Source organism: Bos grunniens, chromosome 12, assembly GCF_055505025.1.
Source record: "Bos grunniens cultivar Pamir isolate PY7600 chromosome 12, Bosgru_T2T1.0, whole genome shotgun sequence".
In the NCBI taxonomy this organism is placed as follows: domain Eukaryota; kingdom Metazoa; phylum Chordata; class Mammalia; order Artiodactyla; family Bovidae; genus Bos; species Bos grunniens.
The window spans coordinates 36,987,066-37,007,617 of NC_141176.1; the positions used below are offsets into that span (position 1 = coordinate 36,987,066).

At 58.9% G+C, this 20,552-nt stretch overlaps 1 protein-coding gene across 1 annotated transcript in view; it reads right to left on the bottom strand.

Moving 5' to 3' along the window:
- Nucleotides 1-20,552, bottom strand: part of LOC147361714 (uncharacterized) — a 53,246-nt gene that overhangs the window by 23,130 nt on the left and 9,564 nt on the right. Inside the window, exons 5-28 of the mRNA XM_086328412.1 lie at nt 20,168-20,353; nt 19,681-19,822; nt 18,435-18,558; nt 17,190-17,342; nt 14,843-15,044; nt 14,483-14,623; nt 12,651-12,768; nt 11,822-11,961; nt 10,758-10,961; nt 10,170-10,319; nt 9,827-10,006; nt 9,084-9,200; nt 8,487-8,636; nt 8,111-8,326; nt 7,296-7,400; nt 6,656-6,797; nt 5,723-5,937; nt 5,276-5,494; nt 3,813-3,919; nt 3,552-3,705; nt 3,267-3,366; nt 2,769-2,935; nt 589-709; nt 11-210 (exon numbers count right to left, since the gene is read on the bottom strand). Of these exons, the coding sequence (XP_086184538.1) occupies nt 11-210; nt 589-709; nt 2,769-2,935; nt 3,267-3,366; nt 3,552-3,705; nt 3,813-3,919; nt 5,276-5,494; nt 5,723-5,937; nt 6,656-6,797; nt 7,296-7,400; nt 8,111-8,326; nt 8,487-8,636; nt 9,084-9,200; nt 9,827-10,006; nt 10,170-10,319; nt 10,758-10,961; nt 11,822-11,961; nt 12,651-12,768; nt 14,483-14,623; nt 14,843-15,044; nt 17,190-17,342; nt 18,435-18,558; nt 19,681-19,822; nt 20,168-20,353 (3,753 nt within the window). The remainder of the gene's footprint in view (nt 1-10; nt 211-588; nt 710-2,768; nt 2,936-3,266; nt 3,367-3,551; nt 3,706-3,812; nt 3,920-5,275; nt 5,495-5,722; nt 5,938-6,655; nt 6,798-7,295; nt 7,401-8,110; nt 8,327-8,486; nt 8,637-9,083; nt 9,201-9,826; nt 10,007-10,169; nt 10,320-10,757; nt 10,962-11,821; nt 11,962-12,650; nt 12,769-14,482; nt 14,624-14,842; nt 15,045-17,189; nt 17,343-18,434; nt 18,559-19,680; nt 19,823-20,167; nt 20,354-20,552) is intronic.

Consider the following 20,552-nt stretch of genomic DNA (forward strand, 5'->3'; position numbering starts at 1 on the left):
CGCTTATCACCTGAGTCCAAGCAGAACTGTCCAGCAGGGCAGGGCCTGCAGTCCTGAGTGCTGCGTGCGCCAGGCCTCTCCCTGAAGGTGCCCCTGGGACAAGGGTGCTGGGTGGGGCTCTGGGTGCCCAAAGGGCAGTAGTAGCCGGCTGGACAGTCCACTGGCCAAAGGGACATGGCTCCTGGAGCTTGGATCCCATAGGGACAGAACCTGTAGACATGAGGTGGTCAGGAACAAAGGAACAAGGACTTCTATAGCCCCAGACTTTCTAGGAAGGGGGCTCGCCCAGAGCTCCCCGGACGTGGAGGGTTTGGGCAGAAACAGTTGAGAGTTCAGAGGAGATGGGCACTGAGGCAAAAATGTCCTCCTCTCTCAGAGTCTTGTTTGAAGCCTGCAGCCCCCCACGCCCCTGCACTGGCATTAGTGTCTTTTATGATGGGTTTCACAGGGTGACGGGGGCCCGGAGTGCCCGTGGCCACCAGTTCCTGCAACATGCGGGGGCTCCTCTGGCTCCTGGGGGGAGTGGGGGCAGGAGAAGTCAGGAGTCACCTGGATAGAGGAGGAGCCCAGCCCAGCCCAGCGCCTCACTTTCCAGCAGGGCAGGTCTTGCAGAGACTCTGTCCAGGCTTGTCCTGATATTGCCCTGGGGGGCAGAGCTGGGGCTCCAGGCTGCCTGGGGGGCATGAGTGCCCAGCGGGGCAGAGAATGCCTGGAAAAGCCAGGGGAGACAGTTACTTCCTCTTGGGAGAGTCCCCATCTCCTTCCAGTCAGAGTCCAGAGTAGCCTTTGCTGACTCTATCCGGTCAGTGAGGTGGAGGCAGGTGTGTGATCTATGGGGCCTGGGACCCTCACAGCTCAGTCCCCCAAGAGCCTGGGTGGTCCACTGCGTGGAGGGGCTGTGTGGGTAGGAGTTAGGCCTGCAGTGGCCTGGGTGAGCAGGTGCAGGACAAGTGCTCCAGGCTGGGCCGGAGCCGGCATGCAGGGCAGTCTCAGGTTGCACTCACTTCTCACAAGAGGGGCTCCTCGGTCCTAGTCCTATGAGGTGTCCCTGAAACCATAGCTTCTTGTGGGAACTGCCGTGTGGACTAAGCCCCTGGGAGACCACTGTGCTCATAGAACATGGAGCACTGGAGAGCAGTAGGAAGCCCACCTAGGCTCACACAGTAGGTTTCCTGAGGACCCTGAGGGCATGAGGTGCTAGTTGTAGTGAAGCTCATTTGGGAGCCAAACTGTGGGGAGGAGAAGAGAGGTGGGACTGGAAGCCTGTGCTCTGTGTCCACATTCTGGAGGTGAAACTGTCTTTATGCCAGAGCTTCCAGATGGGGGCAGTTGGGGGGGGTGCCTCCTGAGAACTGCAGCGTCAGAGGAGCCTCATCCTTGGTCAGGAGCCCCCTCCCATGCTGTTGCTCTCGGGCCGTGCCTTGCACATTAGCTGTCCTCCCCACACTGGTGGGGAGGCTGCCTAAGAATGGAGGTCACCACCAAGCAGTTTGCAGGCTGGGTCCTACCCCCTTCTTGAGCTTGGGCGCTCGGGGAGCCTGTCTGGTGCACGGTGTCCCCAGGTGTCCACAGGTCACAGGGCTCCAGGTCACAAGGGCCACCTCCCTACTGCCAGGCTATGGAAGCCCGAGTACAGGGGGAGAGCCCACCGGCCTCATCTCCCCTCAAGGCCAGCCCATGGGGGACCCCACGGCACCCCCTTCCCAAGCTGTGAACAGCGGCCCCCTTACCTGGAAGGAGAGCCCACAGGCCTTGTCTCCCCTCCAGGCTGGCCCTGGGCACCCCACAGCACCCCTTTCCCAAGCTTACCTGGACTATGCCCAGAGACGGAGGACCCGGGGCAGAACCAACCTCCTTCACATGGAGTGTCTGGGGAGCTCAGGCCAGCCCGGGAGCAGAGCCAACCAGCTGGGCATGGCTGGCAGTCCTTCCACGATGTGGCCCCAGTGATGGGCAGGAGAGAGCCTGCAGGTTCAACGCTATGGCCACCACTGGCCTCCGGGAGGGACACTAGCACTGGCCCGTCTCGGATTACAGGGCTGCACCCTGCTCTGCCCACTCGGCATCCCAGACCAGTGCCCCCTGTGCAGCACCTCCGTGTCTCATCGTCCACCTACCCTGCCAGCACCACACACTCTCACCGTGCCTCTGTCATCCCCCTCCCTGTTCAGGCCTCTCTCAGAGCCCTGGATCTGGGCTCTAAGTCTCTCCACACACAAGCCCTGGGTATGTGGATCCAGAGCCCCGAACGATGCTCTTTAGGTGCCACCTGGGGCATCTTCCATGCCCTCCCTGAGGCCTCCCCAAGGCTGGTCTTCACTCTGCTCCCCTCCTGGGAGTGAGCAGACCCCTCACTGCTGGTGCTCATCCACCAGTGACTCACCCGGGGGGCACGGAGTAGGCCTGGGGCTGCCCTGGGGGCAGAAGTGGCCCAGAGGACAAAGGTCTCCTGTGGTCCCATCGCTGGGATTTGGGACAGATGCTCCCTTGGTGCAGTAGAACCCTGCGCTGCAAGGTCCAGATGCGGCTGCCAGGCCAGGCAGGGGACAGTAGGAGCCTGTAAGGCAGAGGGGAAGAGAGGTCCCCTGGACGCTGGGAGCAGCAAGATGGGGGCCCCCACACCCACCCAGCAGAGGTGGGTGGCTCTAATGTACACTGTGGGCCTTGGCCGGAGCATCCCCACATGGGACGGGCCTGCGTGCCTCCCTTGCTGGCCATGGAGGAAGTGGCCTAACACGGCTGGAATGGGTGCCTCCCTGTCCCCGTACCTGGCTCACAAGGGCTGCAGTCTGACCACTGGGTGCCCCGTCTCTGTGGCCTATAGGTGCCCCGGGGGCAGGGGAACTGGAAAGCAAAGGCAGTGGAGGCAGGACAGTAGTGGCCGGCAGGACACTGGTTCCCAAGCACAGAGGAGGTGTTGGCCGGGCAGAAGAAGCTACAGGGACAAGTCAGGGGTCAGAGACCTGTGCGGCCTGTGACTCAGTGTAGGGAGGAGATGGTGCCTGGGCTTGCCTTCCTTCCGTGGCTGCAGAGGACATCCCTGCATGGGGACACAGCTCTCAGCAGCGCACGGGGCATGCGGGAGGGCTTTGTGTGGACCTTAAGTGACTTAAATTACAGCCAGAGAGGCCCAGGTTTGAAATGAGGCATGACCTGGTGATACCAGGAGACAAATAAGGGGAGAAGAAAAAGTGGAAGTTCTGTGATGTTGAAAGGGGCCTGCCAGCTGCCCTGGGATTTGGGAGGGGGATACCTGGTGCACTTACCCCTCAGGACAAGGCTTGCAATGCTCCTGGGCAGCCTGGCCATTGTGGGTGCCTGCTGGGCAGGGCTTGGGGGCTGCAGTGCCCAGGGGGCAGAAGTGTCCTGGAAGGGAAGCAGACCCGACAGTCAGGGCCAAGACAGGCCCACTCCCTAGTGCTCAGAGCAGCTCCATCCTAAACCCAGTTCCTGGAGGGTCTGGGGCACCCTCAGCCCTGACTGGGGGCCACCTTGGAGCTTGCTCCTTCCCCACCTTCCTTGGTTCCTCCTCAGGCCAGCCCTGGGGGTACCTGCAGGGCAAGGGCCACTGGTCTGGTCTCCCAGGGAGCCATTAGGGACGAGGGCCCCAGTGAGGCAGAAGAAGCCTGTGCTGCAGGGCCCAGAAGGGCTGGCGAGGCCGGGAGAGCTGCAGTAGTAGCCAGGTGGGCAAGGGGAGCAGGCAGCCTGCAAGAGATGCGCCTGTGAGGCTGTGCAACAACCTTGGATCTTAGAGGCTAGACCAAACAGGCCCTCTTCACACCCGGACTTTTCCCTGGGCCAGGGTCTCCTACCTCTGAGCTGAGCTTGCTGTGTGGGCTAAAAGTGCCAGGTGGGCAGGGCTGGGGCATGGCTGAGCCCCTAGGGCAGTAGTGTCCCGGAGGACAAGGGCCGGCCCTCTCTGGAACCAAGAGACAAGTCAGCCGGGTTACTGAGAAGGACGGGGTGAGACGGTACTGGAGCAGCTGTACCTGCACCCCTGGTGCAGGTTCTGGGCCCAGGGGGGTTGGAGGTGGTTCCGGGGTGGGCCCTCTGGGAGGCACACCAGGTAGGGCCCTCCTGTGCCTACACCTCAGCACCTGCCCGTCCACCACCACCCGTACTGCTGGTACCAAGGGGAAGAGGCCTGAGGAAACTTGTCACAGCTGGTGAGGTTGGCAAGGGGTCCCTGAGGGAGGCGGGCCTTTTTGGAAGGCTCAAGGGTAGGGGACGGTCAGTCTGGGACTGAGGAGGGGCCCCTGGAGCACCACCTGCTTCACTCTCGCTGCAGAAGCCTTTGTAGGCCTCCCTGCACTGGCAAGTGCGGCGGTGTTCTCCTGTTTCTGGAGCCGCTCAGCCGTGCCTTCCCTCCTCCCCTGGCCTCCTAAGGGCCAGGCTCTGAGACGCCTGCCACCAGGGTGGCTGGGTAGAGGGGGAGGGTAGCAGGCCCAGGTGGCTACCACTGAGCAGACTGGGTTGTTGGAGCTGGCACCTGGGCCTCTCCAGGGTGGTGTGGCCTTGGGCTCCTGGGGTAGTGCAGAGCGGCTGGAAGCTGGACCAGTGGGTTAGTGGGCGCCAGCTGGGCTACTGACTGTGTGATCTGAGGCGAAGCAGACCCTTTCCCTTCTCCTGAGGCCGGGGTTGGACTGGATCCCAGGCCTCTGTCCTTTGGGCCTTGGACACAGAGCACTGGGAGCTCCATGAGACATGGTGAAGCTTTCTGTGTTTTCCCAGGATGTGTGTCCATAGACTCTGTCATTTTCCCCAGGACATTTGACCCCCTAGAAACTCAAAATACCAAATGACCTCATGGCTGCTCATGAGAACCACTTAGGAAGATTATAAAATTGACCGTGCCTGGCCTGGGCCCCACCCCAGACACTCTGGTTTGATGGCCTGTCCCTCCCCAACCCCACAGTAAGCACCAGGTGATTCACATGCTACCCCTAGAGCAAGCTTCCTCAGGCCTGCCCTGCCCTGGTGCTTGCCCCTGGCCTGGCCAGTGAGGGATATGGGGGTCCCTGGGAGTCCCAACAAGTTGGACAGTGGATGGAGGGGACAAATGCCAGGGCTCAGTTCACTGTTATCATAGGCTCTGCCAGTTCTGAGCCAGAGCATGGGAACAAGGTCAGCAACTAGGTCCCTGGAGAGAACAGACACATGAGCCCATCTGGGTGACCGGTGAGTGAACGGAGGGCCTTGCATCTGTCTCTGGCCTCCCAACTGAGGCCCCGGAAATGGAGCGAGGCTCAGCGTCCGGCAGGGAGGGGCCAGTTACCTTCAGTGCCGGCCTCTGGGTTGGGCCGGGTGGACCCTCTGGAGCAGAAGAAGCCCTCCCAGCACTGCCCGCCGGCCTCTGTGGCGTTGGCCCTGGGGCAAAACCTGCCGCCATCACAGGCTCGACACGCCTGCAGGCTGCTCAGCCCGGGCACAGGGCCGTAGGTGCCCGCGGGGCAGGGCTGCCAGCTGAGCTCTGTTCCTTCAGGGCAGTAGAAACCTGTGAAGGGGAAGGGCTGGGACCAAGGCTCAAGGAAGCGGGCAGGGAGGACGCCCGGGGGAGGCCGGGTCGGGGGTGAGCTCCTGCCATCTTGTAATCAGAATAGACAGCCCTCCCTTCATCTGGGGGAGCTGAGGGCGATGACAGGCCTGTCGTGGCCGCCCCCCACGCCTCCCTTTTGCTCTGGACCCTTTGCTCAGTCGGCTGGGCTGCTGGCAGGACACTGACCTCTTGGACACAGCTGTGGCCTCAGCCCGGGAGCACAGTAGTGGCCGCTGGGGCAGATGTGACACTTTGTGGGGTGGGTGCCAGAGGCATAGAAGCCAGGAGGACACGGAGCAGCTTCAGTCAATCCTACAGGGCAGAGGTGCCCTTGGGAGCATGACCTCCCAGAAAGCCCCTCCATGGGGGTGATGGGGACAGTTCCTCCAGTGCAGGACATGCTGGGAAAATGAGGGGCAAGCAAAAGGGCTGTGTGTAAAACAGAGAGCTAGTGGGAATCGGCTGAATGGTGCAGGGAGCTCACTCAGTGCTCCAGGGTGACTTGGGTGGGTGGAGGAGGAGGCGGTCCAAGAGAGAGGGGAGATTTTATATATATATATATATATATATATATATATACTTAGCTGACTTAGTATAAATATACCTGATTCACTTCATTGTACAGCAGAAACTACACAGCACTGTAAAGCAACTATATTCCAATTTTTAAAAAAGGACCTTAGCAGAGGAGAGTTGCTGAGGAGCTTACACCCATGGGCAGCAGGTGGACCTCGAGTGTGGGCCTGGGTCCCTTCCCACTCTGCTTACTCCTGGAACCTCCAGCCTCACTGGCCCCTCCCCCGAGCCTGGTCCCCAGGATGGGCAGCCTGGTTCTGATGTGGGGGGGTGGCGGTGGATGATGGCAGAGATGAGACTTGCTGCCACAAGTCCACCCCGATGTCCTTCCAGTGACCTTGTATGCAGAGCAGTTGGGTCCCAGCACATGGCACCCTCTGCTTGTCTACACGTGGCTGCAGGCCCCACAGGGTGGTGGGAGAGGCTCCTCCCTACCGGTAGGAATTTCCTCCTCTTGTTCTCAGACAAGAAACCCTGGACTAGAGCCAACAACCCTGGTTGTTGGCTCTAGTCCTTGTCAGAGGATATAAACTGTTTGCCCACCCTGGGTGGCAGAGTGATGGCCAGATCAGTGGGTGGCTGCGAGGGCAGAGTCGCTCTCCGGAGCAATCCTGACACCCTCCTGGGGTTCTGTTCCCTTCCTCAGACCAAGTACCAGGTGGGCATCGGGCTGGAACAGGAGTGCCTGCAGGAGTCAGAGAGAGAGAGGAGAGGGGAGAGGCCTGTGGGCAGTCAGACCAGGTAGACTTGCTGCCCCTTCTCAGCTTCCAGAGGGCAGGGACCAGCTTTGCTTTGGAGCCTCTGGGCCAGCTTCACCTGTCATCCTGCAAGCAGGGGACAAAGTGGGGAGCAGTCCCAGGCTTGAAGGAGCATCCTTGGTGGGGAGTAACTGAGACACAGGGGTGAGGCGGGAAGGTCAGCTACACTGTGAGGTTTCTGAGCTCAGGCTGGAGGAGGGGTCTTGCGGAGGGGGAAGGTGAGGGCTGTTGAGCAGAGAGGAGCTTCTGGGGGAGACAGCTCTGTGCTCAGCCCTTGTGGCTCAGCTGTGCCCTTCATTTGGGGCCCCTGTGGCCTGGGCTGGAAGCAGGGTTGAGCACGTGGAGATCCTCCTCCCACCAGCAGAGGACTGGGAGGGAGTGGCCTTGCCCTGCCATGGCTGATGTGGCCCGGGGGTGGTAGGTACCCTGGAGGCAGTAGTGCCCAGCCGGACAGAGGAGGCCTCGTGCCCCATGGGTGGGGTCCTTGCTCATGGCTCCTCCCATGCACCAGTGCCCTGCAGCACAGTCTCCTAGAGAGAGGACATCTTATTGGCTGTGTCTGCCCCTTACAGCATGAGGCTTTCCCCACACCCAGCCGACCCCATGGTGGCTGCAGACAGTGGGAGTCCCTGGCCCTCCCCGTCCAGTGTTGAGCTCCCGCATCAGAGCAGATGTGGGGCCTGTCCCCCACAGGGACGGTTAGCAGCCAGGCTTGGATTTTCCCTGAGGATCATTTCCAGTTGTTTTGTACAGGAGAATACCCAAACTCCCTAAGAAAGTGACACCTTTCTTCTTCCACTCCCCTAAGCCAGCTAACAGGGGCAGAGCTGAGGGGTGGGGCAGACACTGGAGGCCCTCTGGAAGAATCCAGCCTGGTGGGCGGGGCTGAGAATGGGGCTGGGGGACCCCCCTCCGAGGCCGCGGGCAGGGATGGGAGAACCCCAGGATCGCCTGGAGAAGTCTCTAAACTAGACGCCTGGGCCCAGCCCTGACATTTCTTGAGGTGGACCGTGGCGGGGTCCGTTTTTCTGACCTGAGGGGTCTTGAGCAGGCAGTAGGAATAAAGATCTCCCTTTGGCCCAATGAGCCCATGCTGCTCTGACCCTATGTTGGCCAGGGATCCAGGTCCATGGAGCTTCTCCAAAAGCATCTCCTCCTCAGCCCGGCTGCAACCCACCACTCCTCCTGCCACTGCCCACGGCCTCCACTGCCCACGGCCTCCTCTGCCCCTAGGACACACCTGATGGAGCCGTGAGTCCCGCCAATGCACAGAACTTCCCAGCAGGGCACAGCTGGCATTCAGTGATGCTTCTTAAACCCTTCCGAGGGCCGTAAGTGCCCACTGGACAGCTGTGCTGTGTGGCTACGAATGTGCCCGGGGGGCAGTAATAGCCTTCAGGACAAGGGTGCAGGCTGAAGTCCTGAACAGGCCCGGCACTGGAGTCGCAGTAATAACCTGGCCAGGAGCGATGAGCTCTCAGGACTCCCCCTGAGATGCTTAGTCCTGGCAGGATCTCCAGCCCAAGGGCCCAGTGCACAGAGAGCTGCCCTCCTTGACTCTCTCTCCTGGCCTCCTCCCCTCTGCCAGTACCCCAGGTCTTCACTGCCTCTCTCACCTGCTGGGCACTGCCCACTGGGGGCCTGGAGACCAGCCTCCTTGCAATAGAAGCCAGGTGGGCAGGCCTGGCATGCAGAGGACGTGGTCTGCTCTGGGAGGCTGGAGAAGGTGCCGGCAGGACATGGCGTGGGCCTGGGTGATGCCTCAGCTGAGGGTACAAGGGGGCGCTGGTCCACACAAGGCAGATGTGGACCGAGTCTCAGAGATGAGGCTCCCCTCTAGAACCGCTTCTGCCCAACCTTCCCGAGGCCCCGTCCCCCAGCCTCTCAGCATGATACGTGGGGAGAACCCCAGATCTTTACATGTGGCTGGGGTTCAGGAGCAGGGCTGACACACCAAGAGCAAATGAGGCTTCTGGTGCTGCAAGGCAGCAGCTGTCGCTCCTCAGCCATCCACACCGAGTAACCCAAACCACACCAGAACCCAGGTGTATTTTAACCGTGTCCCCACAACACTTCTCAGCCTCAGGCCAGACAGCCTGGGCACCTGTTTTCCCTCTGGCTTTATCCCACCTGCCCCAGGGTCCTAATGTAAACCCAAGACTGTGGCGTCAGCAGGCCTAGGGCAGGAGGGCAAGTAGGGCTAAGACACTCACGGCAGAAGGTTCCTGGGGGGCAGGGGGCCCCCGTCAGCCCATCCTCTGGGGCTGGGGATGCTGCTCCTCCTGCACAGAAGTAGCCAGCCTGGCAGGGTCCACTGGGTGTGGAGAGGCCTGGTGGGGAGCAGACGCACTGTGAGAAGTGGTTGGTCCTGACGGGCACTGGGGGCCTTGAGCATTGTCCGGCCTCAGTGGACTAGGTGCCGCTGGGCTGAAGGTCTTAGCACGCCAGAGTCCAGAGGCCCACCAGCCTGTGCTGAGCAGCCAGTCCCATCCTCCCCTCCCCCTGGCCCTGAGACTTGGGTACCACTCCCGTGTCGCCCGAGGCCTGAGACCACCACCAGCAGGGGACTCTGGCTGGGGTCCTGCACTCACTGCTCTCTCCAGTTCAAGGGGGACTGAAAACTGGACAGGGAGAGTCCAGTTCATGTCTGGGTCCTCAGTGAGGGGGGTGTCCAGCCTCTGTGGGTGCTCAAGCACTGTGCCTCCTCCCCACACTCTTCCATGTGACCCACCTGAGCTCAGTGGATCATCTGGCTGGCAACACAACCCTGCCCCTAAGTGCATCAAGCACAGCGCCCCATGAGGCAGGTGCAGACCGAATCTGCAGTTGTCCGAGGAAATCAGTAGTGGCGTGCACGAGGCATAGTTAATAAGACTGGTCAAGTATCCACCAGCTCTCTCACCACACTACCCAGCTTGGGTCACTGCACGATGGCTGGAGAGGGCTCAGTCCTTACCAGAGGTGGCACAGAAAGACCCTGGGGGGCAAGGCGTGGCCTCAGGGCTGCCCTCAGGGCAGAAGGAGCCGGCTGGGCACCTCCCCCCCGTGGCCGTGGCTGGGCACAGGCAGTTGGTGCTGGTGTAATTGTCCAGGTCGAAGGGGCGGGCCGTCCATGCTGCCGACACACAGAACCAGCCTGAGGTGGGAGCCAGCAGGAGGGGTAGGCAGTGACCCGAAGGTCAAAGGCACCCCATCCCTGAAGTTGTGCCAGGGGGTGACTGGGTCACCTCAGGTCTGGGGACAGAAGTGGGAACCACAGGGGTCAGTGGGGACGTCTCCATGTGCTGCAGGAAACATACCTGCCTCACAGGGCCCGGAGACCTGCGTCAGATTCTCCTGCTCACAGTAGTGGCCAGGCGGGCAGGGTAGGCAGCTGTCCAGGCTCTGGGTCAGTGGGTCTGGGTTATAATAGCCCCGGGGGCAGGGGAACTGGGTGGCATACTTGGTGCCTGAAAAGCAAAGTTCAGAAGGTTGGATCCAGCCTGGGAGTCCAGCCCTGCCCTGGGCTGGGGTAGGGGGCAGTGCCACCTTCCTGCAGGGCCTGTCCCCACAGAGCCCTGGCCTCAGCCACAGGAGCCCCTCCTCACCCACCACTTCCACCAGACTCCCTGGCTGTGTGGCCCTGGCCCTGGGATCCACAAAGCCACAGAATACGCAGGACTCTTCCTCCAGGTGGTCAGCTGTGCTGAAGGGCATTGGCCCTCCAAGTTTGTAACACATTACTACCTAATATCTTTATTTTTCAGTCGACATGGATATATTATGGACATAGAGGACTAAGTCTTGGATGTAGAGGACTTCTGGGCTCCGAAGTTGCTGCAGCTTCCAGGGCAGTGAGAACCAACCTCGGCCCCCTCCCCCTAGCTGAGCAGGGCCCAGGCACTCACCCCTGGGGCAGTAGAAGCCAGCCGGGCAGGGGTGCCCACTGTAGGTCGTGAGGGTCTCAGGGCAGTAGTAGCCGGCAGGGCAGGGGAAGCAGGAGGCTTGGCCTGTCAGGTTGTTGTAGGAGCCAGCAGGGCAAGGCTGGGGGAGGCTGGTCCCCTGGGGGCAGAAATGGCCTTGGGGACAGGGACCCCCCTGCTCCGAGTAGCCTGGGGAGAAGGAGGTTGGCCGAGGTCAGCAGGTCCAGTCACAGCAGAGCTGGGCGACTGATGTGGTGCCGCCGGGATAAAATGTGGACCTGGGTTTGGGTCAGAGGCTCAGTGGTTTTATAAAGAAATAATGCCCATGGCTAGCATCTGCACAGCCCTGACAGATCAAAAAGCAAGTCCTTTACACACGGGCTAAGCTATTAGAGCCCCCTAAAACTCCCCTGTGGTAGGCGAGTAGGGGTGATGCTACAGTGTCCTGGGGTTCTGGCTTGAGACGGTAACCCACTCTTCCAGACGCAAAGCCTTGTCTGCTCACGCTCCCTGGAGTGCCCTTAGAGGCTCTGAGATTATTTTCTTAATATGCCTGCATCCCGCTGCGGGCAGGGGGTCTTGTACCCAACCTACTACGAGGCGCTCTCCCATGGGATGGAGACAAGAGCCACACCACTGGCGAGCCAGCTCACCTCTGGGTGGCCCATAGGGCATTTCTCACACCCGCTGCCTGGTCTCCGGAAGCCTTTGGCTCTCCCTGCCTTCATCTCTGCAATTCTGCGACATTCCCAGCTTTAGACCACTGGGGCTTTGATTCAGGAGGTGGGGTAGGTCTGGGGTGGGCTTGGGCTGCAGGGTGACCAGAATGCCATGACTGCAGTGCAGGAGGGCAGTGAGCATGCTGTGAGACACTGCTGGACAGAGGCCGGGGACAGGAAGCCAGGGGGCCCAGGAGTAGCGGTCAGGCCTACCCTGCTCACACACGGCCTCTGTCCTCAAACTGCCCGCATTCAGTTACATCCCATCATTAGACTACCCACCTGCCTGTGGCCAGTGTGGGGACCACCCCTGTCCTGAGAGGCACTTACCTGTTGGGTTTGGGGAGGTGACTCCTGCCAGACAGAAGTAGCCGGGGGAGCAGGGTCCCGAGGGGGCAGCGAGGCCAGACGCACCGCAGAAATGGCCAGAGGGGCAGGACGAACACTCGGAGGCCGTGGAAAGAAGCATCCTGGAGAGACAGAGACCTGGGAGCCGGGCTGGAGCCAGGTGGGGAGGGTCCTGGGCAGCAAGCAGCGGATGGGGGATGGGCTCTCAGGGGGCGGAGCTGCCTCTACATTTCCCTTCTTGTCATCCCCCTGGGATTCCTCCTATATTCAGGGTACCCAGGGCAGAGTTCTGCAGATGCTGAAGGAAGGGCTGGCTTCTCTCTCTCTCAAGATAGCTGCGTGGGTGGAGGGGCCTTTTCTATCTTAATCCCCAAATCAGACTCAGGCTGCCTGAGTCTGGACCGCTGGGTCTGGAGCTATCCAGAATGGCCAGAAGCCCTCCAGCCCTGGCTCCACTGCTATCCCCTTGCTCTGGGGCATCCTTTTCTGGGGCTGGGAGGTCCTTGAAGGTGGGGACACAGGCCTCTGCTCTCAGATGAGACACAGGTGAACAAGCCATGTTCTTGATGGTTTCTTTCTTGGCACGGTGTGTTCTCAAGCTCCGAGCTGTGGACATCCTGGGTAGCTGTCTCCCCTCTTTCTACTGCTAGGCACAGGGTGTCTGCCCCATAGGCCGGATGGGAGTCCTGCTCCCTACGGCCCATGTGTGACCCTCTGAGGCAGAGGCATGTCATTGGTGAGATGTCAGTGCAGGAAGGAGGACCAGGGAGAAGACAGTTCTGGACTCATCCCCGTGGCTGGGGGCACTCACCGATCCGAGAAGGTGCCCTTAGGGCAGGGGAGCGGCACCCCTGTTCCCACTGGACAGAAGTAGCCTGGAGGGCAGGGGCCCCCTGCTGTGGCACAGGCACCTCCGACAGCTTCAGCTCCTGCCCAAAGCCAGGGGTGGGTGAGATCACAGAACAGCCTCCCCAGCCCAGAGCCAGTCGCTCAACCCGCCCCCACCAGGTGTACACGCTGCAGCGGGCCATTTCCTGTCACAGCCCCTTGACTCCAAGGGTCCTGTCCAGTCTTGATTTCTGTGGGGATGTCGGGTGGTACAGGGTCGGATGGGGTCCTGAGATGTGTCTCCTTCTAAATTATGGGTTGTCTGGGTGGCACCCTGCTTAGGAACTAGAAGGTGGGGAGAAAATGCAGGATGCCAGCATCTGCCCCATTCAGGAGAAATGTGGGCACAGAACAGAAGCGGGTGGGGGCTCTGGGTGGCAAAATGTAGGCCTCTGGGCATTCTGGAAATCTGTTTTTATCTTGGCCAGGTCTTTTGTTCCATTTGCACCTTTATGTCCCCTTTTGGTCTGCTCAAGCCTTTAGGGGATGAGTAGGGGCACCTGATTATACTGACGCCAAACTCTGAGGACCTAAGGGCCCTTGTATTGTTTTGGAAGAGAAAAGGAAAAGACGTGACTCCCTCTTTGTGATGGCCCTCAAGGCTGGGGGTTTGTGGAAGTCTGAATGTGCACACATCTGCATGCACGTGTGGGGCCCCGCATGCCTGCATGCTGCACTCTGACACAGGCTGAGGATGCTGGAAGAAGCCCAAGGGACACGTCTCTAAGCACTGCGGCCTCACAGTTGCGTGAACGCCACCTCCACAGCACCAGGGGCGCTGAAGAGACAAGGAGAGGGTGGGCCATCTTGGAACAAGAGCGGCCGAAGTCAGGGGCTGGTTTTACCAGCCTTGGGCCCCGACCTCACCCTGGAGGACGTGCCTGTGAGGCTGTGCCTCCTGGCAGGGACTCTCAGGCTGGTGTTTGTCTTACACATGTGGGCTCCAGGTCAGCCCTCGCCACTGAGAACCGGCACCGGTGGCACCGAGGTCCTGTCCCCTGAGGTTCCTCCAGCCAGAGGTCCTGTGACTCCTGACCTTGTGTGTCCCCCTCCTTGCTCAGCTGAGGCTGAGCTGGGAGTGAGCACAGATCGGGGCGGGTGCAGTGCCCCCACCTCCAAGGACGCAGCTGGATGGAGCTGCGGGTTGGTGCACCCTGCAGGAGGCCAGAGCCCCTCTCCCATCTGCCTGATGACGAGCACACATCCTGTGTTGTGGCCCCGTCTTAGCCTCAGTCAGGCTGAGGTCTTCCTCACTGCCTTCCTCTGCTCTGCTTCGTCGAATTTTCACCTCAACATTACACATCCCCATCAGAATTAACATGGTTTCCCACAGGAAGGAGCTGTACACTGGGCTTTGCCCAAGGCCAAAGGCCCTTTTCTTCCCCACCTTTCAAAGGGCCCCCCAGGCCCTGGGCCAGTGGGGAGAATAGGCTCCCAGGGAACTGCCGCCCCTCAGGCCCCAGGACACAGCCTTGATTGTGTCCCCAGGAGTGCCCATCCGCCCCCTTCTGTCACCTCACCTTCAGGATATTGCCAGCAGCCTTGAGGCTGGCTCGGGCCCTGGCCTAAACTGGATGTGCCTGGAGGGCTGGCCAGGGGTAGGCAGTGAGTGCCCTGGGGGCAGTAATGACCAGGTAGACAGGTCCTGTCTTGGTGGCTCTCTTGGCCTGGAAAGCAGAGTTGCCTTTTGGCTCTGTCCACCCCATGCTATAGTGGTTTTCACAGCAACCCTGCTCTGCTCTCTGCACCAAGTACCTGAGCCATTGCTGTGCTGCCTGTCCACCCAGGGCATGGTCGCCAGAGAGCCTTCAGGGCAGGCGTGGTCCTCCATGCCGAGGTTTCCCCAAAGCCCACCAAGAGGTCTTGGGGTCTGTGCCCCTCCTGGACAGTAAAATCCTGGAGGCAGAGAAAGTGCTCAGGCTGGTCTGCTTTGGGGGCTGCAGCCCAGCTCCTTGCATTTGTATCCCCAAGGGTCCTGTGTTCCAGTGTGGCTCCTGTTTGCACAAACACAGCCACACAGGCATATTTCCCTGGATTCTGTCTGCCAGGACCAGGGTGGCTGGCTGGCCCCCCTCTGCTTGGTGCCTTCCTGCCAGCAGTCAAAGGCTTCCTCACCTGATGCACATGGGCCCCTGGGGGCAGCCTGCCCCACCTCAGCACAGAAGAGCCCAGGTGGGCAGGGCAGGCACCAGCTCACATCCGGTGCCCCTCTCTCCGTGTTCCAAGTGCCCACAGGGCAGGGCCTCTGTCTGGGGTTCTCGGTGCCAGCTGGGCAAAAATGGCCGGGAGGGCAGAGGTCACCAAAGGGGAGTCCCTCCTGGAGGAAGAGGGGCCTGTCAAGGCTTAAAGTCAAGGACGAGAGGGTTCTCTCTGGTTCCCTCTTGGTCCCGTCTGACCCCTCTCTGAGGAAGCCTTCCTGGCTCCACCTGGCCACTCCTGTTTGTGCACATGTGCTGACCCTCACTCACACCTCCCCTGCGGAGAGCTCTGGGAGGTTAACTTTGCAGAAAAATAAAGCAAACTTTAGTATTAAATAGCCCAAACCATCCCAGCTCTCTGTTTGCTAAAAGTATTGATATACAGCTTCAATTGTGTAAGGTATATCTGTTTCTATCTATCAATCATCTCTCAATCATTTATGTTTCAACATAGTATACTTACTTGTTGTTATTAAGAGTTACCTAAAATCCCACTGGGTTGATGTGCCGTATCTCTGACTAGATATTTTCTTATTACTGAGCCTTGATAGTGTTTTGTAATAGTTTTTGTTTTGCTATTAAAATCTGTGGTTTGATCGTCTTTCCATAAATCACTTTTTCCTCTTTCAGGCTTTTCCCCATGTTTGAATTATTGGGTCGGAAGATGGAGCTGCCAGGGGGCTCTTGATCGGTACTGCACACTGTTCTCTGGCAGCACTGTCCTAGAGCCTCTGGTAATGGTCTTGCTTTTGGGGACTAGCAGATGCAGACTGGTTCCAAATAGGAAAAGGAGTACGTCAAGGCTGTATATTGTCACCCTGCTTATTTAACTTCTATGCAGAGTACATCATGAGAAACGCCGGGCTGGAAGAAGCACAAGCTGGAATCAAGATTGCCGGGAGAAATATCAATAACCTCAGATATGAGATGACACCACCCTTATGGCAGAAAGTGAAGAGGAACTAAAAAGCCTCTTGATGAAAGTGAAAGAGGAGTGAAAAAGTTGGCTTAAAGCTCAACATTCAGAAAACGAAGATCATGGCATCCAGTCCCATCACTTCATGGGAAATAGATGGGGAAACAGTGGAAACAGTGTCAGACTTTATTTTTTGGGCTCCCAAATCACTGCAGATGGTGACTGCAGCCATGAAATTAAAAGACGCTTACTCCTTGGAAGAAAAGTTATGACCAACCTAGATAGCATATTGAAAAGCAGAGACATTACTTTGCCAACAAAGGTCTGTCTAGTTTAGGCTATGGTTTTTCCTGTGGTCATGTATGGATGTGAGAGTTGGACTGTGAAGAAAGCTGAGCGCCAAAGAGTTGATGCTTTTGAACTGTGGTGTTGCAGAAGACTCTTGAGAGTCCCTTGGACTGCAAGAAGATCCAACCAGTTCATCCTAAAGGAGATCAGTCCTGGATGTTCATTGGAAGGACTGATGCTGAAGCTGAAACTCCAGTACTTTGGCCACCTGATGCGAAGAGTTGACTCACTGGAAAAGACTCTGATGCTGGGAGGGACTGGGGGCAGGAGGAGAAGGAGACGACAGAGGATGAGATGGCTGGATGGCATCACTGACTCGATGGACGTGAGTTTGAGTGAACTCCGGGAGTTGGTGATGGACAGGGAGGCCTGGCATGCTGCAATTCATGGGGTCGCAAAGAGTTGGACAGGACTGAGTGACTGAACTGAACTGAGATGCAGACAGTGGGACTTTGTAGGTGGCCCTAGTGGTAAAGCTCCCACCTGTCAATGCAGAAGATGCAGGAGACCCGAGTTCGGTCCCTGGGTCGGGAAGATCCCCTGGAGGAGGGAATGGCAACTCATGGAGAATCCCCTGGACAAAGGAGCCTGGTGGGCTACAGTCCGTGGGGTCACGAAGAGTCGGACATTACTGAGCAACTGAGCACGCACTCTCGCAGATGCCTGTGGTACAAAAGGACTTTGCTTCCTGTCCTTATTGCCGGTCCAGCTGTGCTTTTTTCTGGTTGTTTGTGTTTGGTTCCTTTTTGGGTGGAAGCTGGAGATTGTCATCAGATACTTTGGCCCTGTCTTTGTTGGTCATGTGTAATGGTTCTGCACCCACTAGCTCTGCTCTGTGGTGGTTTCCTCCCACCTGCTGGGGGCACCCTGTCAGCCCACTAGGCAGTGATCCCTCAAGGGCAGGCACTAGGGTTTGCCCTCTGTGTGTCTCCTGACCCTGGGCCAGTCCTGGGTGGTTAGGAGGCTTGCCTCTGGGCAGCCCTGTGGGGCCTGCACTCACCGGGGAAGAGGTGTTGGAACCAGGCCCACAGTGATGTCCTGGACGGCACAGGCCCTGGGGCTCGACCAAGCCAGCTCTGCCACAGAAGGCCCCAGGGCGGCATGGCTGGCAGTCCTCCACACGGGCAGCCCCAGGGGCCTCTCGGAAGGTGCCCTGGGTAGGGAGAAGGCTGCCAAAGTCAAGGTCCTGAAGCCAGGGTGGGGCTCTAGGCCTGAACAGGTTGGTCACTCTGCCAGGAAGGGAGCAGAGCAGGGTCTGGGACGGACGGGCAGGGGAGCCCTCAGGAAAGGCCTGATCAACAGGCTCATAAGAAAGGGTAGGATTTACTTTTCAGAAGATCAAGTGTTTGACTGCAAAGCACACAATCTGTAACTGGAATGCAGAGGAGATTTTGATAGCAGGCAGGACAAGCAAACAGAAGCCACCATGTCACCTAGGAGGGGTGTGCTTCTTGGGGAGGGGAGCCATGGTTTGGGGGAAGGGCATGAGAGAGGGGCTTTGGGAGGCTGGGGTTCCACCTGGGCCTCCTTCCTGTCCCTACTCCTCTCCCACCCCACAGGCCTGGCTTGCATTGTCCCTTGTGACTTTCTGGTCTAGAGCCATCATCAGAAACCAGCTGCAGGAAAGTAGGTGTCCCAGCCCTGTCAGAGCAGGGGTGGGAGCAGAAGGCCTGGTGTGGCCCTGCCTTGGTGGAGGGACACTGATGGCTGCAGAGCTTTTCCACACAGAAGCAGAGAGGTCGGAGTTCAGAGGGAATGTCTCACCTGGGGACAGGGAATGGACAGCAAGCCGCGGGCTGGGCAATAATGCCCAGGTGGACATGCAGCAGGGCTGGCCAGCTTTGTCTGGTTGCAGAGTTTTCCTCCTGGGCAATCCTGGCACCAGAGATGACCTGGACCCTGGAAAGAGGGATGGGCAAGAAGACTGGTTTCTTTCCACACCTCGACATCAGGGTCAGGCCTGGGCAGAGCAGGTGCTCAGGAAACATGTCGAATCAGGTTGGGGATACTTTTGGCCTTGGCCCTAGGCTCCGTGTGCCTCCCCTTCTGAGGGGGGTGGGTGTGGGGGGGCCCAACAGCAGGGTGGATGCCAGCAGAATTGAGGTGGTCTCTGAGTATCTCCTTGGTCCGTAGGTTTCCAGAGTCTGGAGGAGGGGCCAGGATGGAGGCTCCGTTCCGCTGGCCTGTACCCCGTGTCCCTGACTCTAGGACTCCCCCACTCCAGGGCCTTGGAGCGAACACTTACCGAGAAGCTGCCCGGGCTGCATGGCCGAGGAGTGGTGGTGCCCAGCTCAGGGCAGTGGTGGCCAGCTGGGCACAGGACACAGGCCACAGCCAGCCTCCCACCAGGACTCAGGCGGGTGGTTCCCCTAGAGTGGAAGTGGAGCGAAGGGTGTGGGCCCAGAGTCTTCCTGGGGCAGGAGCCGTGACACCCAGGCAGGGTCACCACTGCCCCCATGCCAACTGCAGGGCTCAAGGGTAGGCTCAGGCCCTGGGTCAGGCCACCGACGGGACGGGTGTGACCCCAAACAGCCTACATGGTCATAAGATGCAAAACGTTTTACAACCTGGCTATGGGCCAGTCGTACTTCTTTTTAAAGGTGCCTGTTTTCATACTTTGCTTCTGTTTTTCTGCTGGTTCTGTCTCTCTGTCATATTTTATATGGTTTGTAATGGCTTTTTACATAGTAAGGTACTAAGTAGATGGATGGTTAGCCTATTGTTCATGTTGAAAATATCTCCCTGCTTTGGTGATTACCTTTTAGCTTCCTTTAGAGCAACTTTAAAGGATAGAGGTTTGAAACATTGTGTTCAAATCTTGCAGTCTTTTCCTCAATTATTTCTGCCTTTCATGCTGTGCTTAGATTTTCCAAATTCTCTCAGATGTTATAAATGTCCATTTACATTTTGCTTTGTAATCTTATGATTTTGTTTTTTACCTTGAAATTATAGTTGTTCTGAAACTTATTTTTGGATAATGTTTTTACTTTTTTACAAGACCATAGATTGCTCTTTTTTAAAATAAAAAAAATTCCAAGTTTTGCTTTTTGACTACAGGAATAAAAGGCACAACTTGATAAAAGAGTCTATTAGCAGAGAACCCCAGAGCTTGGGCCAAATCTCTGCTGAGACCCCAAGTGGAGTTAGCTTCCAGGCCCTTGGCTTTTGGGCCGGGTCATTCTGAGGTGGCTTCACGGTTTCAGTGCCCACCAAAGGTGTGACAGGCACCTCCTCACTGACTCCAGCCCCAAGCTCCCTCCCTCCTTCACCTCTGGGCCCATGGACATGCGGCTCCCACATCAGCCCATCACCCTAGGCCCTGCACCCTGGCCCTGCCCATTCGGTTTCTGTGTCTTGTCTCAAAAAGGCTGCCAGGTCCTGAGGGTCTCTCTAAGACCCCCCGGTGCCTGGAGCAGCACTGGGCTCCAGTGTGTAACATGTGGTCACTTAGCTTCAGGAGCAGCCCCGCCGCCGCCTCCATCCTCCCATACCTTGGGCAGAGCACAGGCTTTGGGGCCCCTCTGGGGCAGAAGGCCCCTGGTGGGCAGGGCAGGCAGTCCTCCACTTGGCTGTTGCCTGACTGGGAGCTGTAGGTGCCCTCTGGGCAGGGGAGCTGGGCGCCCCACTTGGTACCTGTGTCAGGGAGAAGAGCAGGGGCTGAGAGGAGTCAGAGCCACACTGTCATCACAGCAGTTCCTCACCTCTTCCCAGCGGAGGCGGGGGGCTGTGGTCCTCAAGGGAGGCCCTGGGGAGGGGCAGGGAGCAGAGGAGCCCCTCCTACAGGACCACGTCATCTGGGCTGAGACCGGGGGAACCCTCAGTCAGGGTACTTGCTGGCTGACCAGTCCCAGCCTTCCTCTCAGGAACGTCTTCCTGAGACCCAACCCTGATCTGGGAGGGCTGAAGGCTGCTCATGGTCTTGCCCCAGCCCTCATCTCTGGCCCCTGACCCTGCCAGGACAGACACTGCCCCGCTCACCTTCCGGGCAGTAGTGTCCAGCTTTGCATGTCCCCGAGGGCACCTGGGCTCCCCCGACACAGAACCAGCCCCCAGGACAGGGCGCACATTCCTCGCTCGCCGTCAGTCCAGTTTGGTTACTCCAGGTACCCGGGGGACACTGGAACTGGGTTGGCTGTTTGGTGCCCCAAGGACAATAATGGCCAACTGGGCACAGAGTGGGGGGCCGGCCTGGACCCCCAGTTCCTGCAAACACAGTTGTGAACTAGGCCTGCAGGAGCCTCAGCCCCTCCAGCCACAGCCCTCTGGAAAGAGTCAGCAGTGGCCCAGAGGCTGCCTCCCTCCCCCTGCGTAGAGAGAGTGGGCTGGGACCTAAGAACATTCTTCATGGTCCCATCTGGGAGGT